Source organism: Abramis brama (assembly GCF_963993115.1).
Source record: "Abramis brama genome assembly, chromosome: 14".
NCBI classification, from domain to species: Eukaryota; Metazoa; Chordata; class Actinopteri; order Cypriniformes; family Leuciscidae; genus Abramis; species Abramis brama.
Genome location: NC_139976.1, coordinates 20,607,525 through 20,624,025, shown reverse-complemented (window position 1 = coordinate 20,624,025; position 16,501 = coordinate 20,607,525). Strand labels below are relative to the sequence as shown.

At 41.9% G+C, this 16,501-nt stretch overlaps 1 protein-coding gene across 1 annotated transcript; it reads left to right on the top strand.

The window, feature by feature from the left end:
• The first annotated feature begins 314 nt into the window (after positions 1-314).
• Positions 315-4,367, top strand: nmt1b (N-myristoyltransferase 1b). The gene is made up of 12 exons (XM_084135650.1): positions 315-444; positions 549-651; positions 740-884; positions 960-1,078; positions 2,048-2,139; positions 2,225-2,341; positions 2,421-2,591; positions 2,703-2,811; positions 3,307-3,477; positions 3,574-3,741; positions 3,923-4,060; positions 4,165-4,367. The coding sequence occupies exons 1-12, from the start codon at positions 383-385 to the stop codon at positions 4,183-4,185; spliced, it is 1,416 nt and encodes a 471-aa protein (XP_083991776.1). The 5' UTR covers positions 315-382; the 3' UTR covers positions 4,186-4,367.
• The last annotated feature ends 12,134 nt before the right edge of the window (positions 4,368-16,501 follow it).

The following is a 16,501-nucleotide window of genomic DNA, read 5'->3' as shown; positions in this document are numbered from 1 at the left end:
TAACAACAGGGTATTGGCAGATCCCCTTATAGCCTAAATCCAAAGAAGAAGAAAAAAACAGCCTTCACAACGCCATTTGGATTGCACCAATTTGTAATGCTTTCTTTTGGATTGTTCGGGGTACTGGCCACTTTCCAGCATCTCGTGGACAGGATTCTCTGGCCGCATGCTGCATATACCGCTTCTAATGGTTTAAACATTACAAGTAGTGGCTCTGAAAGCAAGCCTGAAGTGTTACGCTAAGATAAGTGATCATTGTGTGTGGGTGTGGAGGGCAGCTGATTGGTAGATACTCATGTTGGAGGCTGGGTGTCTCCCTCCTGCTCTAACAGCACATTAAGATAAGCTCCTATAGCACAAACACCCACAACTACAGAGCTGAATGATCATTTCACTGGCTGCTCCAATGCCCGAAAACACTTTCATGGCCAAGCAGAAAAGCCTGTAAGTGCTGTATCTATTCATTGTCATTTCTCTCTCTCTCTCTCTCTCTCTCTCTCTCTCTCTCTCAATTATATTTTATTTTGAAATGTACTGCTTTTAAACAGCTTAGAGGAAAACAGGGGTGCTGAAGGCAAGAAGAAGAAGAAGACAAAGAAACACAAGGACCAAACATGGGCTAAAGAGGGGCCACAGGACCCTTTCGAAATGGTAATAATCTATGTCTGTCTATGTGTATCTTTTTTATGAGATGTATGAGTATATTTACCTGTTTCAAATAACTTCAATTTGTTTCCAGCTGGACTCTCTTCCTGAGGAGAAGCAACAAGAGATTCAAAAAGCCCTGCACCTTTTTTCTTTTGGTCAGGGGCCTCCAAAAAGTCTACTGGAGGCTCATAAGCACACATACCGCTTTTGGGATACCCAGCCAGTCCCTAAGATAGGTATGATGGACAGTGCACAGCTAGAAACAACATTACCTGTGTGCATTTCTACAAATGGCATTCATTCTCTTTTAGATGAGGAAGTGACATCATATGGACCGATTAAGTCAGAGATGCCCAGCATTCGAGAAGAGTCGTACTCACTGCCACAGGAATTCATTTGGGACACGCTCGACCTGGACAATCAGGAGCAGGTGAGAGAAAGGACTTTTTGAACTAATACAGTCCCAAAATTATTTATTGAACAGATGTGAACAAAAATGTCATTGAAATCCAGGGATGTACTTTAGCTAAAATATAGATGCCTTGATGAAATAAAAGTTTAAGTACTCTTTTTCATTTTCTAATGTAGTAAAAAATAAAATCAAACTTAAAAGTACCAGAAGTAAATAAATGATAAGGACTACCCTTGTCAAAACACTTACTAATTATTCATTATTAATATTATATTATCTCTGTAATTATTACAGAAGTAATATACTTTAAAAGAATATATGCAAAATGAATGTTTCCGGACACTGATTGCATGTTATTTAAAATTAAAGGAAAATTTATTAGTTTAAATTTATAAATTAAGAGTGCTTTTTTGACCCACTTAAGAAGAAATTTAGTACACTTTTATATGTAATTTCATAATTACTTGGTGTCTTTGAAATATGGTGACAGTATATTACTGAATGAGGTGACAAGTATTTATGGTACTGTAAAGTAAAACTTTTAATTTGACCTTTATTTTATTTGGCTTTTTAAAATTAAAAGTGTTAAGTGTCTTTAAGTGTTTTAAGAAACATATGAAAGTGTAGGCCTATAAGTACACGTTCTTTTTCAAATATAATCTTAAGATTTTAAGAGTATTGTAAGTGCACATTCAATATAATTAAGAACATTTATTTTTTATAAGGGTATTGTTTATTATGTTTTTGCTCTTTGGTATACTCCATCCTCCTGCTCAAAATACCTGTTTTAAGAGAAATCAGTCTGATGACACTGTCGCACAGATAGGATAAAGCTTAAATAGATTTTTGCATTTCTGCTTTCCATTTTTTGCATTTCTGCCCATGCACCAGTTGGGAACTACAGGTACTGCAGTAAAAGACAAACGATTATCTTTATCTTCAACCCTGTAACTAGTTTCCTCCTTATGTTTCTCTGTGTAATTGTAGCTGAGAGAACTTTGTGATTTGCTGAATGAAAACTACACGGAGGAGGATGACAACACACTTCGTCTGCACTACTCTCCACAGTTCTTGCTCTGGTGTGTTTGATCTCTTAATAGTTACATCAATATGATCACAGACAACTGATCTTATAATTTCTCTATGTTTTTGCACTTATTGCAGGGCTCTATGCCCCCCTGGAGGGCAATCACAGTGGCACTGTGGAGTCAGAGTAAACTCCAGTCAAAAACTAGTGGGATTCATAAATGCCATTCCTGCTACTATGAAAGTATTTGACATGTAAGTGAAGAATTTTTTTCAGTTGGTTAAAATTATTTAAATAATTTTGGTTGATACAAATTACAAAGATGTTCCACAGAGAGCTAAAGATGGTGGAAGTGAACTTCCTGTGCGTGCACAAAAAACTTCGCTCAAAAAGAGTGGCACCAGTCCTAATCAAGGAGATCACCAGACGTGTCCATCAGCAGGGTATATCTCAGGCAGTCTACAGCACCAGTGCGGTCCTACCAAAGCCTATTGCAACCTGCAGGTATGATGGAAATTGTCAGGATGTTTCTCTTACTCCCCCAGAGCACCGCTGCTGTTTTATTTGTGGTATTGTTTAAAACCAAATTCTGTTATTCTTTATGGTTGTTAACAGGTACTGGCACAGATCGCTGAACCCACGCAAGCTGATTGAGCTGAATTTCTTCTCTCTCACTCGTAACATGACCCTGCAGCGTGCCCTCAAGCTAAATCGGCTTCCTGAGGTCAGACTGCCCTACTGAGTCGCTAATTTTTCCTGAATTAATTTAAAATTCTGATTGTCATTGAGTATTGATTTATTATGTCATTGAGTATTTTTTAAAGTAGTAAATTGTTTTACAATGTTATGGAATTATTTTAAATTAATTTCTCTATAAGGCATATAGTAGGTGTAAACAGTGATTAACAAGAATAGAAGTATCAATATCTTTCCAAAAATCATAGTAATCCTAAACTGTCTGAAAACAAACAAACAAACAAACAAACAAACAAACATTTGTGGCTAGTTTAGAGCAGTGGATCTCAAACCTTTTGACTTTGAACAATATTTTTTACAGGTTTATTTAATTTTAAGCTCATATTGGTTTGTTTCAAAAATAAATAAATAAATAAATATAGTGGCATTGTCTTTGTTTGGAGTCCTTTTGAAGATGTGAGAGAAAGTATGTACATCTATTAACTACACTAATAATCTCTCTCCTTATTTTCTATTACAACAGACAACAAAAACTACTGGCCTTCGCCCCATGATTGCGCAGGATGTGCTAGTGGTTCAGGCCCTTCTGAGAGAACATCTAAAGGCTTTTCATCTCTCTCCTGTTCTGACCCTGGAGGATGTTGAGCACTGGCTTCTGCCTCAAGATGGCGTGATTGACACATATGTTGTGGAGGTCAGTATGATGAAAAGGACCTTTCAACTCTCTCATTCAGACATCTATGGTAGCTGTCATGTGCTGCATTAATGCCACTCATATGTCTCTATGCAGAGCATGACCGGTACAATAACTGACATGGTGAGTTTCTACACTCTTCCCTCTACGGCTCTGAACCACCCTGTGCATAAAGGGCTGAAGGCAGCCTGTGTTCTCTACTGCATCAGTAAAGCCACCCCGCTGCTGCAGCTAATGGAGGACACCCTTATCATCTGTAAAGCAGTAAGTCAAAGGACATATCAACATGATACAGCTGAATATATCGATTGTGCCTCGTATGAGGATATTTACTGCCCATCTGTCACATCCAAACTACCCTGGCCTATAGAGTCATTATGCTTCTTTTAATTGTATAGTTTGTTCTGGTCTCATGACTTATTGTGCTGTCCGTTTGTCTGTTCAGAGGGGGTTTGATGTGTTCTCTGCAATGGATGTAATGGATAATAAAGCTTTTTTGGAGCCACTTAAGTTCAGAATGGGAGAGGTACACAAACAGTATTACCTCTACAACTGGAGATGCCCTGAAATATCCTCAGACAAGGTAATCAAACATTCTGTGATAGTTTAAATTTCTTTTTGTTCTTCGTTCTTTTGAAGGAAAAGTGATAGATTTAATTAACTGATACTGTGTATTCTATGTTTCAGGTGGGTGTTGTGCTGAAGTAATGGCAGTTTGCGCCACAAATGTGCAGTGAAATGACATAAGCACAAAACTCAAATAGCACACTTTTCTTAAATATTAAATAAATCCTCATTTCTCAATCTGAAATTTGCATCCATGTGTTTATTTAATGAACAAGCATTGAAAATTTTGTTTAAACCCTTGCCAATAAAGATCTGTAATGCTTATTTGGATTTTACAAAATTATATTTAAGATACAGTATCCTAGTTTATATTAAATTCTTTGAATGAGCAGCAAACCATAAAACTATAGTACTGACATGTTTCGTTCAAGCTGCCAGAACTGGGTTACTAAGACCTATTAAAATGTCTGTGTAACATATAAAAACATAATGGAGAACTTTATCAATATTATAAAGAAATAAACACGCTACTTAAAAATAAATCACTCACTTCTAGTCAACGACTTAATAACCACAAACAACCTGGATTTTATGCTTCTAAATGAAACCTGGCTAGAAGACAGCTGCAGTGCAACAATCCTCAATGAAGCAGCCCCTCCTAACTTTACTTTTATGAGTGTCTGCAGAGCTGTTAAGAGAGGTGGGGGTCTAGCTGTTCTTTTTAAAGATATCTATCAATATAAGCAAATATCATTTGGGAATTACCCTTCTTTCGAATATCTGGGTATTGTGTTAAAAGGTGCTCCACGCATTTTACTTATCATTATTTACAGGCCTCCAAAATACTCTCCAGCCTTTGCTGAGGACTTTACAGAACTGTTATCAACAATTACCTCAGAGTTTGACTGTTTTGCATTGCTGGAGATTTTAACATCCACATAGATAGTGCAGAAAACAATATGGCAAAATAAATCAATACTGTTTTAAAAACTTTTGATCTGACTCAGCATGTACATGGACCCACACACAATCGCGGACACACTCTAGATTTACTTATCAGTAAGGGTCTAAACATTTCACTGATTGTTATTAAGGATGTAGCACTGTCTGATCATTTCTGTATTTTCTTTGATATATTGATCTCTCCTGCCACTGAAGCTAGATCTGTGTCTGTCAAGAAGAGATGCTTAAATGAGAACACTAGTGTACTATTTATGAAGGCTATATCCTTAACACCAAGCATATCTGCAGACTCTGTTGATTTTCTCCTTGATTCTTTTAACTCAAAAGTTAAAAGTGTAATTGATGATATTGCTCCTGTGAAAGTCAGGAAGAAGAGTGGCAGACAAAAAGCACCTTGGAGAAACTCAACAGCAGTGCAAAATATGAAAAGACAATGCAGAAAAGCAGAGCGCATGTGGCGGAAGACAAAACTTGTAGTCCATTATAACATCTACAAAGACAGCCTTCATGGTTTCAATATGGAACTAGGCAAAGCTAGACAGACTTTCTTCTCAAATATTATAAACAGCAATTTAAACAACACACGCATTCTTTTTGCTACTGTAGAGAGACTGACAAACCCCCCAAGCCAGATTCTCAGTGAAATGCTCTCAGACAACAAGTGCAGTGAGTTTGCTTCTTTCTTCTCTGAGAAAATCAATAATATCAGAAAGGTGATCAGCACATCCTTGAGTTGCACTGAGGTCAGACAGATCAGACCACCTGATAAAGTAGTTAGTATGTCTGATTTCAAAGAAATTGATGGCAAAATTTTAGAAGAAACCGTACAGCACCTTAAAACATCAACCTGCGCTCTTGACACACTTCCCACATCTTTTTTCAAAAGTGTGTTAAACAGTTTAGAAGCAGATCTTCTAGAAGTGCTAAATGCCTCACTTCTCTCTGGGAGTTTTCCAAACTCCCTTAAAACTGCAGTTGTCAAGCCCCTCCTGAAAAAGAGCAATCTGGATAAGACCATATTAAGCAACTATAGACCGATCTCAAATCTTCCTTTCATAGGCAAGATCATTGAAAAAGTTGTCTTCAATCAGCTGAACAAATTCCTGAGCTTGAATGGATCCTTTGACAATTTTCAATCTGGTTTCCGACCGCACCACAGCACAGAGACAGCGCTCATAAAGATAATAAACGATATTCGCTTAAATACTGATACTGTCACGGGTCGTAATAAGATCCAAAAGCAGAGGGAATGCAGCAAGAAGTCTTTTAATGAGAAACAAAAGCAGGCTGACAAACAGCTCAAAAATAGTAACACAAAAAACTCTCTCCAGAGAGATGGCTCAATACGGGCACATAGAAATAAAAGGAGAACCGAAAACAATCTCTCAAAAGTGCAGGGTATCCTTGACAACAGAGCAGAGTCCACTTAAAGGCTCACCGCAGCAGAAGGCTCGCAGACTGGAGGTGCATAGAACGCGGTCTGTAGCACAGGACAAGACTGGGTAAGTGAGCAGTCAACATGAGATCACTTCACACATAATAATCCGACAAAGACCAGAGAGAACAAACACGAGAAATAGACAGGGTAATCAGATATAATTAGAGACAGGTGTTACCGCAAAGTGGCGGGGACGCTGATTGAGAAAGGCTGCAAGAGATGAGAGAAACACGAGAGAACGTGTGTGTATGTGTATGTGTGTGTGTGTGTGTTATGTGTGTGTGTGTATGTGTGTGTGTGTGTGTGTGGAGATGAAAGAATGTAACAGATGGGTGTAAATGTATGTGTAAATGAGGAAGACAGAGTGTGAGTGGAGAGGAAAAAACAGAGAGAAAGCCCGGATCCTGACAGATACAGGCAAATTATCGGTGCTGGTACTACTCGACCTCAGTGCTGCATCTGACACTGTCGATCATAACATACTTCTTGACAGGCTGGAAAACTGCGTGGGGCTTTCTGGGATAGTCCTAAAATGGTTCAGGTCATACTTAGATGGGAGAGGTTATTATGTGAGTATAGGAGACCATAAGTCTGAGTGGACATCCATGACATGCGGAGTCCCTCAAGGCTCAATTCTTGCGCCACTCCTGTTCAACCTGTATATGCTCCCAATGAGCCAAATAATGAGAAAGAACCAAATTGCTTACCACAGCTATGCAGACGACACACAGATCTACTTAGCCCTATCGCCTAATGATTACAGCCCCATTGATTCCCTGTGCCAATGCATTGACGAAGTCAACAGTTGGATGTGTCAAAACTTTCTTCAGTTAAACAAAGACAAAACTGAAGTCATTGCGTTTGGAAACAAAGATGAAGTTCTCAAGGTGAACGCATACCTTCACTCTAGGGGTCAAACAACTAAACATCAAGTCAGGAATCTTGGTGTGACACTAGAGTCAGACCTTAGTTTCAGTAGTCATGTCAAAGCAATAACTAAATCAGCATACTATCATCTGAAAAATAATGCAAGAATAAGATGCTTTGTTTCCAGACAAGACTTAGAGAAACTTGTGCATGCTTTCATCACCAGCAGGGTGGATTATTGTAATGGACTCCTCACTGGCCTTCCCAAAAAGACCATAAGACAGTTGCAGCTCATACAGAACGCTGCCGCCAGGATTCTGAGCAGAACCAGAAAATATGAACATATCACACCAGTCCTCAGGTCTTTACACTGGCTCCCAGTTAGATTTAGGATTGATTTTAAAGTATTATTACTGGTATATAAATCATTCAATGGCCTAGGACCTCAATACATTGCAGATATGCTCACTGAATATAAACCCAGCAGATCACTCAGATCATTAGGATCATTTCAGCTAGAAATACCAAGGGTTCACTCTAAGCATGGCGAGTCCGCTTTTAGCTATTATGCCAGCCGCAGCTCGAACCAGCTTCCAGAGGAGATCAGACGTGCTCCTACAGTAGTCACATTCAAATCCAAACTCAAAACACTTCTGTTTAGCTATGCATTTACTGATTGAGCACTTCGTCCGACTGTTTGTACTGTACTGTATTTTATTTTATTTTTCTAAACCGTTTTAATTATTCTTATTTCTTTTTATTATTTTGATTTCTTCTATGTAAAGCACTTTGAATTGCCATTGTGTATGAAATGTGCTATACAAATAAACTTGCCTTGCCTTGCCTTACATACAAAGAAAAGAAAATGTAAACACAAATGCAATTGCGTTTGGATCATGTCGCGCAACATATGCGTCCACAAATTGAATTCCCTTTCAAGGGAACTTGAGCTGCGTCGAAACGCTGTGGGAACGCCCCTGTGTGATTGCGTCATGAAGTACGTATGGAATCAATCCAAACATCATAAGCGGGTGACGTCATCGACCAGGAAACTATAAAGCACCCCTGAATCATAACAGCGCTAGCTTCTGTGCCTTCAGCAAGCACTCTGTGTGAATCATTGTATGAAAAGTGTTTTTGTCTGTCCTTGGTTGCTACTAGGCAGGAGTTTTGTCACATATTCATTATATAAAAAAACGATATAAATGGCGAGCAAATAGCAATATAGGAAGTGTGTACATCCCTGCATTCGATATCTCATGTGTTGATTGTTTGGGAGTGCAGCATGCCCAGTCAACTCTCGAGGGGGCTGATTGTGAGCATTGTGAGCGTTTACCAATAAGAACGCTGCGCTACCGCCGATTGCTCTTCAAGGAGGGCGGTTCGGTTCACGCTCCCCGCGGCTCGGGTCCTACTTCTGCCAAGGCAGACATGGGGTTCGCAAATGGATCTGACAGCGGGGTTTGAGACGGGCCCAGCCCTATCTCAGCCTTCACCTGTTCCAGTGCCTCAGTTCAGGGTTCCGCCCAGGCTGAGGCCCCGATACTGCAATTATCCAGTTCTGAGGAGCTGGATGTTATTAGTATCGGTACAGGAGATACTGAAGACTCATCACTTCAGTCTCCTGCATGTGAGGAGCTAGTGGAGGTTTTGACTTGTGCTGTAGAAAAATTAAGCATCGAGTGGCCTGTGGATAAGCAAGAATCAAGGCAGAAAAGCAAACTAGATGAACGCTTTCTGCCTTCCCGCATGCAGCCTCCACACCGGTGCTTGCCGTTTTTTCCAGACCTCCATACCGAGGTGTCAAAGTCCTGGAAAAAGCCGGTTTCGTACCATGTGTTTAGTCCCCAAACATTTCCATATTCCAATATACATGGGTCTAGACCACAAGGTTATGGGGCGATGCCCAGGGCTGAAGAGACGCTTGCGAGCCATCCTTTAAAGCACCGGCATTACCCTCCAAGTCAGAAGGCTTTATCTCTCCGTGCCACCAAGGAGACGGCCAAGTCAGTGGGCCGTTCTATGGCAGCCCTGATGGCTACGGACATCTTTGTCTGAGCCTCACAGGAATGAAAGAAAGAGAAAAATCGTTCCGTCTGGATGATCCGCTTTCCCCTGCTGGCCTATTCGTTGAAAAAAAGCAGGTGGTGGCATTCCAGAAATTCCTGTCACTCCTTGTTCATGTGTCTGGGACTGCTGGGCGGGAGCAGTCCCGGCCGTCGACCAGCTCCTCACAGCAAAAACAGAGTGTTGCGTCTCGCGCTCCCCCACAAAAAGAATGGGACGCGGCGCGGCGCTCTCTGGCGAAGTCTTCCAAGGGCAAAATGGATCTGAGGACCATTATTGTTGCGAAGAAGGCTTCATCTAAGAGGGTAGTAGAGCTTCTGAGGGTAGTCCCCACCGAGAGAAAACTGATTTCATCTCATTATAGGGTTCTGCCAATCCCGCCTTTATGCCGGGGCGTTGAGGGTCCCAGCGAGTGTTTTCCCAAGGGGCGCTCGCTCCCTCCGAGGAGGGGCCTAGAGCAGTCAGACCAGTTGTTCCCTGCCAGTGCGCCGTTACAGGGCACTGTGTCTGCTGCTCAGAATACTCCAGAGGCCAGTCGTGAGAGACTGGTACCCTAAGTAGATTTTCTGGCAGAGTGGAAAAGTCTTCCAAATATATCTCAGTGGGTCCTGCAGACGATCGAAAACGGTTACGCTATTCAGTTCAGGTCTCGTCCACCACGATTCAGAGGGGTCCTGCCCACAGTGGTGGGCCCCGAGCAGGCTATGGTAATGGAACAAGAGGTAAAAGCTCTTCTGCAAAAGGAGGCTATAAAACGGGTTCCTCCTCCCAGCAGGGAGTCCGGGTATTATAGTCAGTACTTCATTGTCCCAAAGAAGGATGGGGGGTTGCGTCTAATTTTAGATCTGCACCTGTTAAATGGCTCAGTAGGGAAGCTCAAATTCAAAATGCTTACTCTCAAGCAGATCGTGTCACAAATTAGATCCGAGGACTGGTTTGTCACGATAGATCTAAAGGACGCGTACTTCCATGTATCCATCCTTCCACAACACAGGAAGTTCCTGAGGTTTGTTTTCGGGGGCGAAGCTTACCAATATCGTGTTCTTCCGTTCAGTCTAGCCTTGTCACCCCGCACGTTCACAAAGTGTAAGGAGGCAGCTCTGGCTCCGCTGCGACTCCAGGGCATTCGTATACTGAACTACATTGACGATTGGATGATTCTAGCTCAGTTGGAGCATCAGACAGTTCGGCATCGAGATGTCGTTCTCCCTCACATCAAAAAGTTGGGGTTAAGGTTGAATGCCAAGAAAAGTGTGCTATCTCCACTACAGGGGACCACTTTTCTGGGTGTGGTATGGGATTCGACAACGATGCAGGCACGCCTGTCTCCTGCTCGTATTGCTTCGATTCTCTTAGCCGTGAAACAAGTGAAGCTAGGCCAGCCGCTCACTGTAAAGCAGTTTCAGAGACTGTTAGGTCTGATGGCAGCAGCATCCAACGTTATACCTTGCGGCCTGTTGTACATGAGACTGTTGCAGTGGTGGCTCAGGACCAAGGGGTTCTCCCCGAGGGGAAACCCGCTCTGCATGATCAAGGTCACGCGGCGATGCCTTCGTGCCTAAGTCATGTGGAAAGAACCTTGGTTCTTGTCTCAAGGGCCCGTGCTGGGAGCTCCCTGTCATCGTGTCACGCTAACGACGGATGCCTCTCTCACGGGTTGGGGGGGCCGAGGTCTGTGGCAGGACCATCATCTATCATGGCATATAAATAGCCTAGAAAGGTTGGCGGTGTTCCAGGCTCTGAAACACTTACTCCCAGCCCTGAGGGGCCATCATGTGCTTGTCTGGTCAGACAACACATCGGTGGTCTCTTACATAAATCATCAGGGGGGTCTGCGATTAAGGGCGATTTATAACCCGGGGTATCTAAATCAGGGCATCCTGTTGAGGCAGGGGCAGAGGCCCGGGGAATGGAGACTCCACCCCGAGGTGGTGGAGATCTTATTGAAGAACTTAGGTCGTGCCAAGGTCGACCTGTTCGCTTCCAAGGAGACATCACAATGTCCACTGTGTTCTCTCTCAGCCATCCAGCCCCTCTGGGGTTGGACACTATGGTGCAGGCGTGGTCGAGTGCTCTGCTCCAAGGAGTTCTGGAAACGGTTCACCGGGACGAGGTCAGTCTACTGTTGGTAGCCCCATTCTGGCCGGCCCGAGTATGGTTTGTGGACCTAGTGTCTCTCCTCGATGGCTCTCCTCTGGAGATTCCAATCAGGAGGGACCTACTCTCTCAGGCAAGTGGATGATCCTTCAGCCCTGCCCAGAACTGTGGGCAGAAACTGTGGGCTTGGCATCTGAGGGGGCCCAGCTCATAAGTTTAGGTCTCTCAATTGAGGTTTTGGAGACCATCCTCCAGTCCAGAGCTCCGTCCACGAGGAAGTTTTACGCCTTGAAGTGGAAATGATTCACTTCCTGGTGTGGAGAGCACTAGTTGGACCTGGTTTACTGCCCGGTGGGTGCAGTGCTGGAGTTCCTGGAGGAGCGCTTCTCCGCAGGGTTATCCCCCTCTACACTGAAGGTGTACGTGGCGGCACTAGCTACTTACACCATGTCCCTTTGAGTGGAGTTTCTCTGGGGAGACACCCATTAATAACTTTGAGGCTTAGGCCCCATCCACACTACTGCGTTTTTGTTTAAAAACGGAGACCATTTGCTACGTTTGCACCTCCCGTCCAGACTAAAACGGCAAAAACGGAGACCCAAAACGGAGAAGTTTAGAAACGCTGCCTACCCGTTTTTCGTTTTAAAATCTCCGGAGGGCGTTTTAGTGAAGACGGGTCAAAACGGAGGACTTTAGAAACGATGACGTAGTAGAGGCTCACGCTCGGCTCTATGATTGAGTGTCATCAGTCATGGCGTATATCTTTGCTAGCAGCTGTTGTGCAAGTAAATTCTGCATTTTACAATGCTATAACTGCCTACATGCGCCGGAGGCAAGCTATTATTCGAGCGATCTGTGACAATTCCCGTGTGCAGCGGCGGTATCGACCGTACATGGAGCGTCGGTTTTGGGTTAACCCGGGAAGAACCAGCGCATGGTGGGATAATTTTATCAATGAAGTTGTGTTTACACTGGCACACGCATGCCCAGTGTTGGTGAATGGTCACGTGATCCGCAATTTCAGTCGTTTTAATGTGGACGGAGATCGATTCTAATACGCAGCTAAAACGCTGGTGTGGACGGAGATCGTATTCGTTTTAATTCTCCGTTTCTTTTTTTTTTTTTTTTTACTCAATTTTTATTGCCTTTTTGGTTAACAATATAAAAGAGAAATTGTGACAGTACAGATATACATGGCAATACATTCACCACCCACCCCTACCGCATGGGATACAACATAACTATCAGTGTAGCACAGTCAATGTTATTGAACAGTCCACTTAGTGTCTTTCCAGTAAAATGTCCTGAACTCTAGTAATTCCATTGCTCCATGTTTGTATAGTCCGAGGTGTAGCGCCGTTGATCTTGGCAGAAGAAAGTTCAAGAAAAAGAATCTCTAAGAACGTATTCAGCCAATGCTTATGGGCTAAATTGTGGGGTGGAACCCAAACTTGAACAATGATTTTCTTGGCTGCTGTAAGACCAGCTAACCAAATTTTTAATCAGCTAACCATGTCTTCAAGTTTAGAGTCATCATTGAGAAGGTGTAAAACAGGGTCCATAGGGAGCTGAATATCAATCAGATCAGACAATGATTGTAACACCTTATTCCAAAAATCACAAATCTTAGGGCAGTCCCACATTATATGCATAAAAGTTCCCAAAGCATTTTGTGAGCACAAAGTACAAAATGGGTGTGGAGCATGACCAATTAGGTGTCTGATTCTAGGAGTAAGATATGCCCTATGAGATATCTTCATATGAATAAACTGATGATTAGGATTATGAGAGGAGCTACATATATTATCCCAGCTTGTGTTCCAGTCTATTTCCCTACGTCTGAGTGCCATTGAGCGATCCCATGCTAATGTACTAGGCTTAGGAGATAAATATGATAGAAACCTGGCATACAGAAAATAGACGACACTTTTTGGGGCCACCTGTATCCAGCCAACTACCGGATGCTCCTTTATCTCTGAGCCCCATACAACTTTGTGTGCTTTGAGAGCTGACCTAAGTCTGAAGTAAAAGAATAAGGAATGTCTAGGGATACCATAAAGTGAAACCAAGTCATTAAAGCTTAGTAAAGAGTCTTCACCATTCAAGTCTCCAATGACCCATATACCCTTCTCTGCCCATACATCATGAATGAATGGCTTATTTCCAGACAATAATTTGTTATTACGCCATACGGGAGATGATCTATGCCATTTTGATGTAAGACCCACTAATCTCTCAACTTGTCTAATGATCTGAAGCATGCATGTCAATACTGGGCCATACCTCAATGTACAATGGTTAATGGAGAGACCAGAAAATAGAAAATCCCTAAGCCTAATGGGAGCAATTATGTCTTGTTCTATTGTCTTCCATGGTGATATAGAGTTTGGATCCAACCACTGCTTCATTGGACGCAAGATAAATGACCAATGATAGTATTTAAAGTTAGGAAGTGCCCAGCCTCCTTCTAGCCTGTTATGCTGTAGTGTGGTCCGTTTAATACGTGGTCGCCTCCCATTCCATATATATTTCAAGAGTAGCGAGTCAATCTTGGACCAGTAATCCTTCGGCGGAGATAGTGGTAGCATAGAGGAGATAAAATTAATGCGCGGTAGAATATTCATTTTTACTACTGCTATGCGAGACGGGACAGATGCAGGGAGAGCAGACCATCTTTTTGTATCCTCCTCAACCTTCCTCAAAACATTGTGTAGTTTAATTTAGTTATGGCTGTAATAGATGTTTGAATTAACACTCCTAGATATTTGACCTCTTTGGTAATTGCAATATTAGTAGGTAAAACTAACCTACTGTTAACTAACATCAAAGCAGATTTAGAGAGATTAATTTTAAAACCGGATAGTGCACCAAACATATTTAATATTTTAATAGTGTTGGGAAGAGAATTCTGTACATCTGACATATAGATTAATGTATCATCTGCATACATTGACACTTTGTGAGTAGAAGTGCCAATGTGAATAGGAGAAATAGTTATACTGTTACGAATATACTGCGCTAGAGGTTCTATGGAAAGATTAAAGATTAAAGGGGACACAGGGCAGCCCTGTCTTGTACCACGGTTTATAGTAAACAAATTTGAAATGACACCTCCTATACAGACTCTAGCAGAAGGGTTCGCGTACAGCACCTGAATCATTTTAATAAACTTAGGACCAAACTTGAATTCTTTAAGGACACGCCATAAGTACTGCCACTCAAGCCTATCAAAGGCCTTCTCTGCATCAAGAAAGAGAAGGCCACAAGAAGAGGGGATTTTCTGCGCTTCACCTAAAATGTGAATTAGTCGCCTAATGTTGTCTGCAGCCAAACAGCCCTTCATAAAACCTGTTTGGTCAGGATGTATTAAATCTGACTCTAGTCTGCGGGCTAATACACGGGAATAAATTTTAAGATCAGCATTAATAAGTGATATTGGCCGGTAACTTGCACAGTCAGAGGGGTCTTTGTCCGGTTTGGGGATAACTGAAATAAGAGCAGTGTTAAGGTCTTTGTGGAAATGCCCTTGTTCAATAGCAAAGTTTATAGAATCCAGCCAGAAAGGACCTAAAAACTCCCACAAAACTGAATAAAGCTCAACCGGCAAACCATCAAGGCCTGGGGAGTGCCCTCTCTTCATACTTTTTAGCGCTATTTGTAATTCCTCTAATGAGATAGGCAAGTCAAGCTGTTCTGCATCCTCTATGGAAAGAGTAGGAAGATTCAGGTTGGTAAAGAAATTTGTATAATCATTCTCAGAGGGCTGACAGTCGCTAGAGTACAGTTTTGCAAAAAAGGATGCGAATGACTCATTTATATCTAGAGTAGTTGTAACCGATTCCCCTTGATCTTTTTTGATGCACGCTATTGTTCGGCTCTTCTCCTGACGTTTCAGAGTTAGGGCAAGAAGATGACTTGGACGGCTGCCTTGTGAATAATATTTGTGCTTAGTAACATGCATTAAATACTCTACTCTATGTCGTAACAGATTGTTCAGTTCAGCTTGATGTGTCTTCAATTGAGATTCCATGTCTTTACTATAATTCCTTTTAAGTTGACTTTCTAATCGTTCACATTTTTTTTCTAAATCTGAAATCTGACGTAGTCTATTATGCTTGTTGTGAGATGAAAATCTGATTGCATTGTTCCTGAGGAATCCCTTTATAGAGGCCCATAAGAACATTGGGTTCTCTACACTGCCCTTATTAATGTCTATGAATTCGCTAAGTTCAAGTTTTAGTTGATTAAGGAAGCTTTCATTCTGTAGTAATGAAGAATTAAACCTCCACCTAGAAGACTTATTGTTTCTGATATCTCCAAAACTAAATGTTGCTTCAATAGGGTTATGATCTGAGATATGCCTAGAGAGAAGATTTATTGAGGAAGATGTAGAAACCAATTCACTAGAAATAAGTAGGTAGTCTATCCTAGAAAAAGACTTATGGCTTGGAGAGTAGAATGTGTAATCTCTTGATGAAGGATTATGTAGTCTCCAAAGATCCACCAAATTAAGGTCCTTTGCTAAATTCCCTAAAGCCTTAGAAGAGGTTATCTGAGTGTGAGTAGCGACAGCAGCAGACCTGTCTAGGGTGTTGTCAAAAACTGTATTCATGTCTGCCCCAATAACCAGGTGGTACTCATCTAAAGTTAACAACTCTTTTGTAATATTCTGAAAAAATGCACAATCAAAGATGGCTGGGGTATAAATACTAATAAAGGCTACTTTCTATGTACTAATAAAGTATACTAATAAAGTATAAAGTAATACTAATAAAGGCTATGTTCCTAAGGTCCCTACTAATGTTGTTAGACCAATAATACTGCAGGCTTTCTGTCCTCCTCCTTTTATGACGTCAGACCAAGAAAAACTAAATCTCCTCTGCCCTGTTAGAGCCCTTGATGCTTATGTCCACAGAGCTGCCCTGTGGAGGAAATCTGAACAGCTGTTTGTTTGTTTTAGGTCACCCAGGAAGGCGTGTCCTGCATCTAAGCAGAGGATGAGCAAGTGGGTGGTTGAGGCTATCT

What these genes read in the sequence shown, in the direction of transcription:
- nmt1b (XM_084135650.1), top strand. Translation starts at nt 383, where the DNA reads ATGATCATTTCACTGGCTGCTCCAATGCCCGAAAACACTTTCATGGCC. An exon ending in TTGACACATATGTTGTGGAG is followed by an intron (nt 3,478 to 3,573) that starts GTCAGTATGATG and finishes GTCTCTATGCAG; the next exon opens with AGCATGACCGGTACAATAAC. An exon ending in CCCTTATCATCTGTAAAGCA is followed by an intron (nt 3,742 to 3,922) that starts GTAAGTCAAAGG and finishes TTGTCTGTTCAG; the next exon opens with AGGGGGTTTGATGTGTTCTC.